A 14,727-nucleotide genomic window follows, 5' to 3' on the forward strand; every position below is an offset into this window, starting at 1 on the left:
GGCCACCGCTGCCAGAGACCGAGAAGCACAGGTAAAAAGATGAAGAGGCTTGAACAAAGCCTTGGGCCAGCAGACCAACAGGCAGCACAGCTGAGGGCCACCAGGATGGAGCAAGCCTATCAGGCTTCCTTGAACTCTAGACTGTTCACCCTCCAGCTACATTTCACACCATCCCTGCAGACTACAGACTCTATGGTCTCCTCTGGGGCTAATGATGCTTCTGTCCCTGCCCAGCCCTCAATGCCCACGGTCTTATCAGCGGTAAGGCCTCTTTGCTGTACTATCAAAACACATCAAATCACCTCTCTCTCATCTTCTACTGTCTCTGTTACTAGAATCCAAGCTCCATGCCTATGCTCCCTGGCTGGCCCTGTCATGGCCAGCACTGTCCTTGACCCTCCCATATGAAGCATCCAATGATGGCCTGATAGCCGCAGGCATCATTATCCCTTCCAAGACCCTAGGACAATAGCCTGTCATGCTGGTCTCTAGTGCTCCCACAAGCCCAACCTCCCATGCAGGTGGCTTCCCCACCCACGCCTGCCCTGTCTTCCTTGAATGTTCCCACTCATCTAGTTCTTTCTCACTCTTCTTCAGTGGGGTCCTTACACCCACAGAACATCTCTGTGGCCTCTTCTGGCTACCCTGAAAAAGGCACAAACATCACCCCACACTGGTAGTCAGCTCGCTAAGCACAAGTGTGCCACACATCCCTGGGGAGACCGGGGCAGGCTGTGTAGCCCCCTGGTGGTTAGTAGAATGATGTGTCAATGAGCTAGAACTGGGGTGCCAATGTAGGGCCCCTTCTTGTCCTAGGACCCTGTCAACCTGTTCCCCAGCAAAAACTAGGTGGCATAGCAGAGTGACCCAGGATGGGTATTAGCAGAGGAAACAGTCACTGGAGCTGAGCACTGTTTTACGTCTGCATGATGCCAGACTCATCCTTCCTGATGCACTCCTGCTGTGGGCTACTCCTCTACGTTCATCTTTAGTCCTTTCTGCCATGTAACTTAGTCTGTATATTACTCACTGTGGAGTGAGTGCTCAACCTTCTTAATGCTGCAACCCTTTAATACAGTTCCTCGTGTTGTGCTGAGCCCCAGCCATAAAATGTATTTCGCTGATACTTCATAACTATAATTTTGCTACTGCTATGAATTATAATGTAAATATCTGATATGCAGGCTATCTGAGAGGCAACCCCTTGAAAGGGTCGTTTAACCCCAAGGGGTCTTGACCCACAGGTTAAGAACCAATGATTTTCTGGCACCCAGATGAGCTCTGTGAGGACAAGAACTGTTGCCTGCTTAGTTCTCTGCAAACCACAGTGCCAGCGCATAGCAGGTGCTTAATAAATGTGCATTGCCTGTCCTACATCTTCAGCCCATTAATGTTGGCTCCTCATCTCCACTCTTCCAAATCAATGGTCTGCACTGGGTCTGGTCTAGACAGGTCTGTGTACTGGTCCTGAATCCCACTGCCCACTATGGCTCAAAACAGCTAGAAAGGTGCAGCGGTGGCTCAGGCCCAGGGTTAATTTTAGGGAAATTCTCAGCCTTCCCCACACTAGGCACTCATCTCTTTAAACACATGACATTTGAGAATGCACAGGCACAGCCTAGCCCCCACACCTGCCTCCTCTTAACGGCTCTCACTTAAGCCTCCCATATATAAACACGTCCTCTCTCCCGCCCACACATCGCACATACAAGCGCACACCTCCCACATGATCAACCACTCCATCACAGACCGCCCCCACTCCAAGCACTTAAGGGAGTAAACAGTGGTTCTGAGCCCAAGGATAGGGGAAATTCCAAGATCACCACTGCTTTTTACAAGTCTGCTCTGTCCAGGACAGCCCTTTGCTTTCTCTTCTGCCGCACCCCGACCCTGCTGCGGAACACCCCACCCCCACCCCCTGCAGGTTTTCAAGTGGCGCTTTACATCCGAGCCTCTGGTGTCAGCAGAGGCTAGGAAGGCAGCAGCTGCACCTTGGGCGAGGCCCAAGTGGCGGCAGGTGTCCGGGCAGGGACAGGAGAGAGAGTTGCCCTGGTTGTCCTGGGGGCGAGCTCCCTCCTGCCCGCGCTTCCCAAGCTCTGGGGCGCAGAAACCTTAACCTTGCGGTCCTGCTGTGGTCAAGACACTGCCCTGGAGTGCTCCTAACCCGCAGTCCCGCACTTCCACAACCCTACCTGGGGTTCCAGAAACATCCTGGCTACAGCTCCCGCTACCAGACCCGCAGGCGGTGTAGAAGCCCAACTACCCTCCGGGGCTGAGTCAGTGCCGCCCAAGCCCGGGGACTTCCCTCCCGTGACCCAGCCACCTCCCGGCCGGGGCGGGGCTGGCGAGCCTAGAGAACAAGACCCTGGGAGGAGCACTAGCAAGGGACAGGGCGAGGCGCAGTGAGGCGTGAGCACCCGCAGGGTTTGTGGTGCTAGGTTTGGGAATGGCGTAAGGGTCAAGGCTCTGGGCGAGGTGGGTCGTCTTGCTGGTGAAGTCCAGGGAGGGGAGGGGAGGGCCAGGAAGGGTCCCAGGCTCCTCCTTGGAGACTGAACACTACAGAGCTACCGCAGGTGCCCAAGCAGCGCTTAGTTTAGATGCTTCCCCTGCCGGGCGGGAGCTCGCTCCACACAGCTGTAGTCTGAAGTGTCTTGAATCCTCAGTCCTTCTATCATCCCCAGAACGCCAGGGATACAGCAGCTGCTCTCGTGGAAGGGCTAATCCGAGTAAGGGACGTACCTGGTGCCTGTTTCTGAGGATCTGTCTCACCCCACCCCCCACCCCCCACCCCCCACCCCCCACCCTCCACCCCCATCCCCACCCCACTCCCGGCACTAGGAAAGAATCCTGTCAGGTGCCTCCCACCGCAGCTCCAGGTCTGAGAGTTTAGATGGCTGCGGTGGGCTGAAATGAAGAATGCCCTCTCTGGGAATCTGAAACTAAGGAAGCAGACAGAGGCTGGGAGGGCAGAGAGAACTGGGCCAGGTTCTAGGAGTCAAAGCTGCTCTCAGCTGGAACCATAGACCATAGACGGGGCAGAGGATGCCCAGGGGGGATTAAACAATCCTATGAGAGCACACAAGCAAGCCATGGTGCCTAATGGAGACTGATGACCCGGACTTTAGCCCACCCTGTCTGATCTCTGCCCAGCGGCATGAGGGAGCACACTTCTCTCCTGCCATCTCCCTTCCTCTCTTTCTCCATCAACTCTCTTAGCACAAAGATCCATCAGCAGACGGACTCTTGGGTAGTTAGTTCAGTCTTGTGGAACTCCGAATGCTGTGCTCATTCCCTTGTCTCCTAGGAGGACCCAGGCCCTCTGGGCTCTGCCTCCCCTGACGTCTCTACCAGCTCGCACTGTCGCTGGACCCCACCTTTCTTTTCAGGGGTCTCAGAGCCCATAGTATTTCTTCCCTCCCGGAACAGCTCCACAGACAGCGGGGAGGAGGGTGAATCAGCTTTCACACAGGGCCCCCCTCTTCCAGCCCTGCATCTTGTTCCAGGGGATGCAAAGCTCACAGCGACCTCTGCTGGCGAATCCTGTCAAGACCCACCTAGACCCTCCGGTGCTGGGCCCTTGCTAGGCTCAGGTCATTCCTTCAGACTGCTCTAATACAAAGAGAAACAAACTGGAGTTCTACTTCTGGGAAGTTACCTGCCCCTGCCTTCTTTAGCCCTGTTCCTTGACCCTCTAGGACACCTGGGTCCTAAGAGGGTGATGGCATTTCTCCCACATGCACAGTTAACAAGCCAGTTGCCACCTGCTCCAGAGCAAGCTTTCCCCAGGGAGCCTATCTAGCCCCATCTCTGGCAGACATGGATGAAGCTGTCTTTGTCACAAGTCTGACCTCAGCATGCATATATGCATCAATCCACATCTTTCCCAGTGTCCAGGGACCTAGGGAAGCTGGCAGGCTAAAGGCTGACTCCTGTCAGATGTCCTGCTTAAAGCTATCTCGCAGCAAGAGCTTGTGGTGCCCGACCGAAGACACCATTGGAAAGTGGAGATGTGATGCGGTCTGTAAACAGCTGCTGGGGTTACTGGAAAGGCAAGACACATGGGAGGACCTGCTTCCCTCCTTACTCCAGACAGCGGGGGCTGTCCTTAACAGTCCTTGTCTATAAGAGACTACCCTGAGAGTGATTGAAAAAAGAGGCAGAGAAGCCTGGCTCTGTGATGAAAGTGACAGGGCCATCCTCATAAGCACAGGACAAAATAGTAAGCTATAGCATTTTGTCTGCTCCCGAGGGTGGATGGACTCCATTGGGGCCCAAGTAAGGTCTGGGCACTTTGGTCTTAACTTTCAGTGTTTCAGTAAAGATCACAGTGAAAAGCAGAGTCCCAGGGCCTCGAGGTTCTGATGCTCTCTCTCTTCGAGGACCTCAGCTCCTCTAACCTGGCTTAGCATGGAGTGCTTCCCCAGGTGTGGGGTCACACCCCCCTTAGGAGTCTGCCTATATGTCATCTTCTCAATGACATCTTTAAGAGGTCACCTTCCATCATGGCCTATCTCCCTCACCACAGGTTCCCTCCTTGGGTTACTCAATCCAGCCTTATCTTTCCACCTCCTTATTGGTCTGCTTTAAAAAGAATCTGAGCACCGTGAGAGGAAGATCTTTATCTGCTCACTGTTCAATCAGTAATTGTAACTTGCCTGTGCATAGGGGCATGGTGGAATCCATCTATAGAACATATATACGAATATGCTTGCCTGTTTGCAGATACAGATGTGGCTATGGAGTTAGATATGAGTACTAGTGTGGATATGCTGATCCTGATATATGCATACGAACAGAAATTGAGAAAGTTATGACAATGAAATATGGATAAAGATATAGGTCTGCATGTACAAAGATAGAATTTATGGGCAAAACATAGACATGGATAGAGAGATAAATATAGATATGGTATATAGATGAAGATTCAGGTATAGACAGCCAACACAGGGCTCAAACCTATAATATATATAAGAACTTAGCAAGCCAAAAGAGTCAAAGACCCGTTTGTATAATGAACAAAGTTATGGAGAGGTACTTCACGGTATAGCAGCATGTTTAAGTCATTGGAGTTTATTAGTCATCAGCCAAAGAGAAGCTAAAACCACACTGTGAAAATCCTACACACCCAGACTGGCAAAAATGAAAAAGCAGAAAATGCCAAGTGCTGGCAAGAAAGTGGCAAAACTGTCCGTTGCTAGTGGCCACATGGCCAGGGCAGTCATGTGAGAGCAAGCTCCAACTGTCTTCTGGGAGCTGAGCACATGCAGATCTAAAAGCTCCACCTGGAGTAAACAGACTTGGCAGAAATGCTCACAGACTCACACCTAGAGACGCATGAGCACTGTCTCTGATGGCTTCCAACTAAAAACAACCCAAGAATCCTCCACAGAGGATGTTTCAAGACAGGCACAAACCAGAGCTCTGCATTACCATCTGGTCATCACCTCAGAAGGTTGCTAAGGGAAAATTATACACCAAGGAAGAAGGACGATTTCGATCGTAAGGCACAGAAAGCATAAGACACATACACCACAAGCCAAGAGTTACAGGGTGTAAAACCATAAGTGAATAGAAGCTTAAAACAAACATTGTGCAGTTATTGACAGTCAATAAAGTAGACTTCAAATCAAAATTGATCAGAAGACATAAAAAAATTAAAAGGTCACTGCCTAATAATAAATGGAATAACTCATCAAGAAAATATAACAATAGTAAATACATATTCTCCAAACCAGGGTCTCAGTTTTATAAACCACTGGTGGACATAAAAATTAGATACACTCTGACACAATACTAGTGGGAGGTTTCAGTACTTTGTCCTACTAATCTCTAGATAGGTGTCCCCCACTTGAACAGATGCATCCACATATATTCAAAAAGAGAGGGAGGGAGACCAAATTAATAAAGTTGAATATTAAAAAAAATGGAGACTACAACAGATCCCAATGAAACCCAGAGAATAATTAGGGAATACTTTGAAAATCTATTTTTTAAACTAAAAGAGATAGATGTATTCCTACACGCACATGATCTACTTCTTAAATCAAGAGAGGGTAAAACAACTTAGACAGATCCATGCTCAGCAACCACAGAGAAGCAGTAATAAAGGCACCCGACAAGCAAAGCCAGGGAGAGACAGAGACAGAGACAGAGACAGAGACAGAGACAGAGACAGAGAGAGTCAACATGAGTATTTCTCAAACTGTTTCATAAAACAGAAAAGGAAGGAATCTATCAAACTCAGTGTGTGAAGCCAGCTTTCCCCTAACACCAAAAACAGGTAAGTACATAATAGTAAAAAAGAAAGAAAGAAAGAAAGAAAGAAAGAAAGAAAGAAAGAAAGAAAGAAAGAGAGAGAGAGAGAGAGAGAGAGAAAGGAAGGAAGGAAGGAAGGAAGGAAGGAAGGAAGGAAGGAAGGAAGGAAGGAAGGAAGAAAGAAAGAAAGAAAGAAAGAAAGAAAGAAAGAAAGAAAGAAAGAAAGAAAGAGAAAGAAAGAAAGAAAGAGAAAAAAGAAAACAGTCACGATGAACATAGATACAAAAGGCATTCATTAAATTCTTGCAAACTGAATCCAGGAACACATGAGTAAGACCATGATGGGCTTCATTCAGAGAAGCAAGACTGGTTTGACATACATGAATCAGTAAGAGCAAGGCTGAGCTCTTCATTGACTACATATAAGGACAGAAGCCACATCATCACCTCAATGTAGAAAAGGCCTTCAGTGAAGTTCAACATCAATAATAATAATAATAATAAACAATAATAATAATAATAACAACAAAAAGAAGCCTGAAGGAATGTGGAATAGAACATACCTAAACACAGTAAAGGCTACAGGTGACATAATAAACAGGGAGAAGGGCCGGGCGTTGTGGCGCACGCCTTTAATCCCAGCACTTGGGAGGCAGAGCCAGGCAGATTTCTGAGTTCGAGGCCAGCCTGGACTGCAAAGTGAGTTCCAGGACAGCCAGGGCTACACAGAGAAACCCTGTCTCGAAAAGCCAATTAAAAAAAAAAAAAGACAATGTATTTGGCTTAGTCTTTAACAGCAGTAATAGTGGTCATATGACATTCAAACATAAACAGGGAGAAACTGAAAGCATTTCTTCTAAACTCTGGAATGAGTCAAGGCTGCCTGCTTTCTCCACACTTATTTAATACAATACAATATATTGCTAAAAATCGAAAGCAACAAAACAAAAGAAGAGAGATATCAGTAGGAAAGGAAGAATTGAAATTATCCCTGTTTGTAGACAGCTTGATACTGCATGGAAAGGACCCTGAAGACTCCAGTGGAAAACTCCTAGAACTGCAAACAGCAAATCAACAGCACACAAATGCAACCCGCCAAAGCTGGTAGCCTCTCCACCTGCCAATAGCAAACTTGTTGAGAAAGAAATTAGGGGAAACCCCATTAACAAGAGTTTCAAAGTGAAAACAAGAACAAACAAACAAAAAACTATCTAGGAATAAATCTAACCAAGGAGGTGAAGACATCTACAATGAAACTGTAAGACACTAGAGCAAGAGGCTGGAGAGATGGCTGGAGAGATGGCCATATTACTAAAAGCAATCTACACAGCCAATATATCCCCATCAAAATTGCAATTATACTTTTCCCAGTGTTAAAAAAATCCCCAAATTCATATTTCCATACAGAAGACCCCCAAAGAGACAAACCAATCTTCAGCAGAAAGAGTGACACTTTAGGCATCACAGTACCTGTACTGGCTAGTTTTGTGTCAACTTGACACAAGCTGGAGTTATCACAGAGAAAGGAGCTTCAGTTAAGGAAATGCTTCCACGAGATCCAGCTGTAAGGCATTTCCTCAATTAGTGATCAAGGAGGGAGGTCCTCTTGTGGGTGGTGCCATCCCTGGGCTGGTAGTCTTGGGTTCTATAAAAGAGCAGGCTGAGCAAGCCAGGGAAAGTAAGCCAGTAAGTAACATCCCTCCATGGCTTCTGCATCAGCTCCTGCTTCCTGACCTGCTTGAGTTCCGGTCCTGACTTCCTTTGGTGATCAACAGCAATGTGGGAAGCGTAAGCTGAATAAACCCTTTCCTCCCCCAGCTTATTTCTTGGTCATAATGTTTGTGCATTATGTGCATTATAGAAACCCTGACTAAGACAGTACCTGATCTCAAACTGCACCATAGAGCCACGGTCACAAAAAATGGTGTTGCCCTATCACAAAGCCAGATGTAGGCAGACCAACAGAATGGAGTGTAAGACCCGGAAATAAACACGTAGTAACAGCCCCCCTATTTGGACAAAGGTATCACGCAAGGTTGAAAATATAACGTCTCTGACAATACTGCAGGGAGCATGGGGTCTCCACATGCAGAGGAGTGACACTTCAACCTCACCTCTCAGCCCGCACAAAAACCGTCATAAACAGATCCTGCGCCTTATCACAAGACTGAAACTCTGAACCGGAAAAGGGAAGATAGAGGCACAACATTTCATCATGTAGCCAAGGGGCTTTTGAAATAAAGTCTCTAATACTACAGGAAGCAACCCCAAGAATCAACAAATGAAACTGCACACAATTAAAAAGCTTTCATCAGGAAAAATAACAATTGCCAGAGTGAAAGGACCAGGTTACAGAAAGGGGTAGAATACTTCTCAACTATACATCAGACAAGAGCTTGGTTGATATACAGAATATATACAGAATTGTAATACCTAAACTCCAGACGACATCTCAAATTAGCCCATCAATAAATGGGCTATCGAGCTCAATCGACAGCTCTCAGAAACAGAATACAGGGACTGGGGAGCTGCCTGCCTACAAGTGTGAGGTCCAGTGCCCATGTAAGAGCCAGGTTCACACACCTGTAATCTCAGTACTGTGGTGGCAGAGGCAAGTATATCCCTGAAGTGCATTGCCAGCTAGTGAGCTTCAGATTCAGTGAGAGACCCGACCTCAAAGAATATGGTGGGCAGCCTTGAAGAAAACGCCTCACGTTAACCTCTGCTCCTGCATGCATGTACACATACATATACTCGTGCACAAGCCGACACTAACAAGTACAGATGCTATACATACATCATATCATTACATACATCACACACACACACACACACTGTAGAATTAGAATAACAAACCAGAAGGAGAATGCAAGCAGAAGGGCAAGCACCAAAAAGTCAAACAAGGGCTGGACGAATGGCTCAGCAGATAAGAGCATTGGCTGATCTTCCAGAGAACTCGGGTTTGATTCCCAGCACCCACATGATAGCGCATAACTGTCTATAACTCCAATCCCAAGGGATCTGACGCCATCTTCTGGCCTCCGGTGGCACTGCATGTATGCAGTATACAGACACACATGCAGTCAAAACACTCATACACACAAGATAATTAAAAAATTTTAAATGAAAGAAAAATCAAGACCTGGAGGGATGGATCAGTGGTTAAAAGCACTTTCTGCTCTGGCAAAGGATGCAGATTCAGGCACCACATGGTAGTTTACAAACAGTTCCAGGAGATCCAACATCTTCTTCTGACCTCTATGGGCACCAGACACTCACATGCAGGCAAAGGCACTCATACACACACAAAAGAATATTAAAGAAGAAAGAGGAGGAGGGGGAGGAGGGGGAGGAGGAGGAGGAAGAGGAAAAGGAAAAGGAGGAGGAGGAGGAGGAGGAGAAGGAGGAGGAGGAAAAGAAGAAGAAGAAGAAGAAGAAGAAGAAGAAGAAGAAGAAGAAGAAGAAGAAGAAGAAGAAGAAGAAGAAGAAGAAGAAGAAGAAGAAGAAGAAGAAGAAGAAGAAGAAGAAATCAAACAACAACAAATACTGATGAGACCGCTGGGCATGGTGGCACACGCCTTTAATCCCAGCACTTGGGAGGCAGAGGCAGGCGGATTTCTGAGTTCGAGGCCAGCCTGGTCTACAAAGTGAGTTCCAGGACAGCCAGGGCTACAGAGAAACCCTGTCTCGGGAAAAAAAAAAAAATACTGGTGAGGATGTGGAAAGCGATTATGTAAGAACTCTCTAGTGTTGTAAACTGGTACAACCACTGTGGAAATCAGTATGGAGATTTCTCAAGAAACTAATATGGAGTTACCATAAGAGCCGGCTATACCACTTTTGGAATAAATATTTGAAATGTTCTATGTCAACATACCACAGAGACATTCACACATCTGTGCCTGTTGCTGCTTTATTCACAGAACCCAAGAAATGGAGCCAATGTAGATATCTGTCAATAAATGGTAAAGAAAATTTGACATGTTACAGAATATAATTCTGTTCAACTATAAAGAAAAGAAAGTCTGAAGAAAGTGGATGGAACTGTATATCATTATGCTAAGCAGAGTAATCCAGATTCAAGATGGCATATTTCATGTTTTCCCTCATATGTGGATCTCCAAACAAAAAGAGAGAGTCTGTGTGTGTATGTGTGTTTGCACATGTGTGTGAATGTGAGAGTGTGTGAGAGAGAGTGTGTATGAGTGTGTGAATGTGTGTGTGTGTGAGTGTGTGGGTGAGTATATGCCTGGGTGAGTGTGTGTGTAAGTGTCTCTGTGTGTGCATGTGTTCATGTGAGGGTGTGTGTTTGTGTGTGTGTATGAGTGTGTGAGTGTGTGTGTGTGTGTGTGTTCATATGAGGGTTTACATGTGTGGGGACTAATGTCAGTGTCAGGCATTATTTCTTGGGTGCAGTCCACTTTGGTTTTGAGTCAGGGTCTCTCACTTGGCCCCAAACTCAAGATTAGACCAGGCCAGCTGACCAGTGAGCCCCTTGGAGATCCTCAATGCCGTGTTACAAGCACATATCACCACACCCAGCTTTTCCACACAGATTTCTGGAACCAAACTTGAGCTTTCATATTTGCATGTCAAGCACTTCACTGACTGAGATATTGCCCAAGGCCCTCTTTATTTTAAGAATTTCATACATTAATATGTATTTATATAATTCACATCCCTTCCTCTTCCCCTCCAGCTCCCCCAACCCCCCCCCAAATTCATGACCTTTTCTTCATTATAATCACACACACTGAGTTGGGTGTGGTGATATGTGCTTGTAACACAGAACATATTAGTTTTGTTCATATGTACTTATGTTTAGGGCTGCCTGCTTTGGGTTGGGTTGGGGTTGGAGAACCCACCACAGAGCTTGTCCCTAGAGGAAATTGATTCTCTTTCTCTTGGCAGCTGTTGGTTGTCTATGGCGTGTCATCTAGAAGTGGGCCTTATGAAATTCTATGTATCCATGTTGGCATGTTGACTGCTATGGTCATCATACAGGTCTTGTTTGGGCAATCAAATTGTTGGGTTTCGTGGGTACAGCATCCTGTCTCCACTAGAAGAGATAATGAGCTGGTGTCCTGGTCCTCAGGCACTTGGAGTCTTTCCATCCTCTCCTCTGTGATGTTCCCTGAGTCTTAGGTGTAGGGTCGCAATGTAAATGTACTAATTGGGGCTGTACAGAGACACACACACACACATGTCACCTGTGCTCTGCATTTTGACCAGCTGGGCGTGGATGCTCTAATAGTCTCCATCCTGGGCAGAAAGGAAGCTCCTTTGATAAAGGGTAAGACTTACTTGTCTGGCTGGGCAGGTGCACAAGTTTCATGACCCCAGGTAGACCATGTCTGCAGGGACAGCACAATCCTTGAGGACTGCCATTCCTTCTTGTTTGGGACAGGGACAGGGACTCATCACACAGCCAGAACAGCTTGTAACTCTTGATCCTCCCACTTCAGCCTTCAGGGATTACAACCCATGTGCCCCTGAGCCTAGATCTAACAATTCTTTATACACTAAAACTAGCCAAAAAGAAAGAAATAAAGGAGAAAGCTGGCCAGAGTGGCCCACCACAACTGTGAATCTTTATGACTTTAGGGTTGGCAGTGTTTTCTTAGATATGACACCCAAACCATAACTAACCAACCAAACAAACAACAACAAAACAGGTAAGTTGGACCTTGTCTCAAAGAACACTATTTAAAATTGACCAAGGCATGGTGGCATGTGTCTGTAATTCTAGAACTCTGCAGTTAAGGCAAGAGAAGTATGGGTTTGAGGCCATTCTTGGATGCACAGTGAAATCCTGGAGAGAGGGGGGGGAGGGGAGGGGAGGGGAGGGGAGGGGAGGGAAGGGAAGGGAAGGGAAGGGAAGGGAAGGGAAGGGAAGGGAAGGGAAGGGAAGGGAAGGGAAGGGAAGGGAAGGGAAGGGAAGGGAAGGGAAGGGAAGGGAAGGGAAGGAGAGAAGGAGGGGAGGGGGAAGCAGGGGGAGGGGAGAGAGGGAGGGATGGGATGGAGGGAGGGGTAGGTACAAGAAGGGGGAGGCAGAAGATGAGGGGAACAGGAGAGAAAGGAAGGCATGGAAAGAGGAGAGGAATAGAGTATGGGAGAAATGATGGGAGAAAATACTTGCATAGCCCATATTCTGTAAAGCTCTAATATCCACAATATAAAAAGAACTCTTAGAATTCAGTGACGGAACCTAGGTGTCCAGCAGAAGAACAGATTTTTTTTAATGCACATATGTACACAGCGGATTGTTTTCAGACATAAAGAAAAAGGAAGTCACATACTTGGTTTGCAGGAAAATGGATGCAACTGAAGAAATCGCATTAAGCTAATTAAGCCAATCCCAGAGAAGCAAACACACACTCTGTTGTTTGTTGTTTCTAGATTTTCTATAGCGACACAAAATCCTGTGTGTGCACATGGCATCAAAGTAGAAGCAAAAATCACCCAGAGAACCTGTGTGTGCACATGGCATCAAAGTAGAAGCAAAAGTCACCCAGAGAACCTGTGTGTGCACATGGCATCAAAGTAGAAGCAAAAGTCACCCAGAGAACCTGTGTGTGCACATGGCATCAAAGTAGAAGCAAAAGTCACCCAGAGAACCTGTGTGTGCACATGGCATCAAAGTAGAAGCAAAAGTCACCCAGAGAACCAAGTGGGCTACAGGAGGGGCAGGAAGGATATTCTATACAAACAGTATATACCTGTGGCGAATGCCCTTGTGTGGCACAATACCGTGGACAATAAATATGCACAATGAAAACTTTTAATTATGCTAAACATAATTTAATGATAGACATCATAATTAAAAATGGGAAACAGAGCTGAAAGTCTATTTCTCCAAAGAGGGTACGCTCATGCCTGATAAATGCATGAAAATTGTTGGGTAGCGTTCGTTGTCAGGAAAATACAAAACCAAACCACAATGAGGCAGTAGCTCACAACCGCTGAGACAGGTATCATCAAGAGACAGATATCGATGGTGCTGACATGCATATACTGCTGGCAAAGATGCGGGGTTGTGCAATCCCTTTGCAAAACAGACTGCTAGTTCTTTGCACCATTAAACGGTTATTACAGGACTTGGCAAGTCCATGTCTACATATATATCAAGACATTTGAGCACATGCCCACACAAACACTTGTGTACAGATGGTAGGGGCTGCTGGGTATGAGAACGGGCGGTGGCTGGAGCGTGGAGATAATTCCACAGCCTGTAGATATCCTAAAAGTCACTGAATTAGCCATTTAAAAGATTTACACTATGCAAGTCTGAATCAATTGATGGCTACGGTGCATTTCCAGGATGGAACCCAAGACCCCTCACCTTCTCCACAGACTAATAGTTAGCAAGGGCCTGATGCAGGCTTAATTTGCATTTATTTAGTGGAGAATGAGAGTCAGTCATTCTTTTTTCTTAAAATGTTTCTGGGGGGGGGGGCTTCACCTTTATTCAACTGGCTTGTGGAGGTGTTGTTGTTGGTGTTGGTGTTATTGGGCACCAGTTTCCACCCTTCTTAGGGTGGCAGCAACTTAAAACAGGAATTGTGTGTTTAGAAACTCTAATACTTTTAGGATGACGGTGACTAGGTAAAGTGTACTACCAGACAAACCACAGCTGGAGGAGCCTCCCTGGGCCACAATTGGTTTACTTATGACAAGAACATGTCCTTTCTCCGCATTGGAAGCTGGAAGTTTGAAACCGAGTGTGGGCAGGGGCAGGCTCTTCTTCCTAGACCCAGCCCCCAATTTCTCTCCCTAGTCTCTCACTCTGAGCGATCCTTCCCCATCTCTGACTTCCACTGCCACTTTGTTCTCTGCCTCCAGCTTGCAGCAAGGCCTTCTCCTCTGTCTCTCCGGACATTAAATGGACTCAGGACATTCCTCAACCCAGCGTGACTTCGCTTCAACTTGTTCACACCTGCAAAGATCCCATCCATGTGCTCCAGACAGGGCAGATTTGGACTGCCACACTTTTTTAACCTGCCTTGGTGGGGTTTGTTTGTTTTTCTATTGCTAGGGATGGGATTCAGGTCCTAGCATACACTAGGCAAGCTCTGCCCATACCCTCAGCTTCCTAAAACACGTGATGGCTTCATACTGCTCAACTAGGAAGATGTAGCTGCTGACATGGACGGCAAGGCCCAGACTCCACTGGGCCTCCTCCCCACTGCTCCTGGGTGACTCTACTCTAAATGAACTCCCATGTCAGAAGCCATTCCTCCTAGGAACTTCCCAGATAGAAGCCTTTGGATCATCCCAGAACTGTCTGCCTCTGTCAAGCAACGCCCACCTTACCCCTCCAGAAAACAGGTGGTCTACCCTCCACTATTTTGGGGGGGGGGGAGTGGTTCGAGACAGGGTTTCTCTGTGTAGCCACACACAGGCTTTTCTCAGGTGAGGTTCTCTCTTTCCAGATGACCCTCACTTGTGTCAAGTTGACAAAAACTGACAAGT

General features: G+C 46.9%; 1 protein-coding gene across 2 annotated transcripts in view; it reads right to left on the reverse strand.

The window, feature by feature from the left end:
- Rasgef1a (RasGEF domain family member 1A) overlaps positions 1–14,727 on the reverse strand; it is a 77,853-nt gene that overhangs the window by 21,503 nt on the left and 41,623 nt on the right. Inside the window, exon 1 of one of the 2 annotated variants that reach the window (XM_085840103.1) lies at positions 2,193–2,280. The exons of the other annotated variant lie outside the window; for it this stretch is intronic. Coding sequence (XP_085696229.1) covers positions 2,193–2,210 — 18 coding nt within the window. The 5' untranslated portion in view covers positions 2,211–2,280. Of the gene's footprint in view, positions 1–2,192; positions 2,281–14,727 lie in introns of those variants that run through there. 2 annotated transcript variants of the gene reach the window in all.

The sequence above is a fragment of the Mus caroli genome, unplaced genomic scaffold (genome assembly GCF_978045245.1).
Source record: "Mus caroli unplaced genomic scaffold, Mus_caroli_1 scaffold_7, whole genome shotgun sequence".
NCBI lineage: Eukaryota > Metazoa > Chordata > Mammalia > Rodentia > Muridae > Mus > Mus caroli.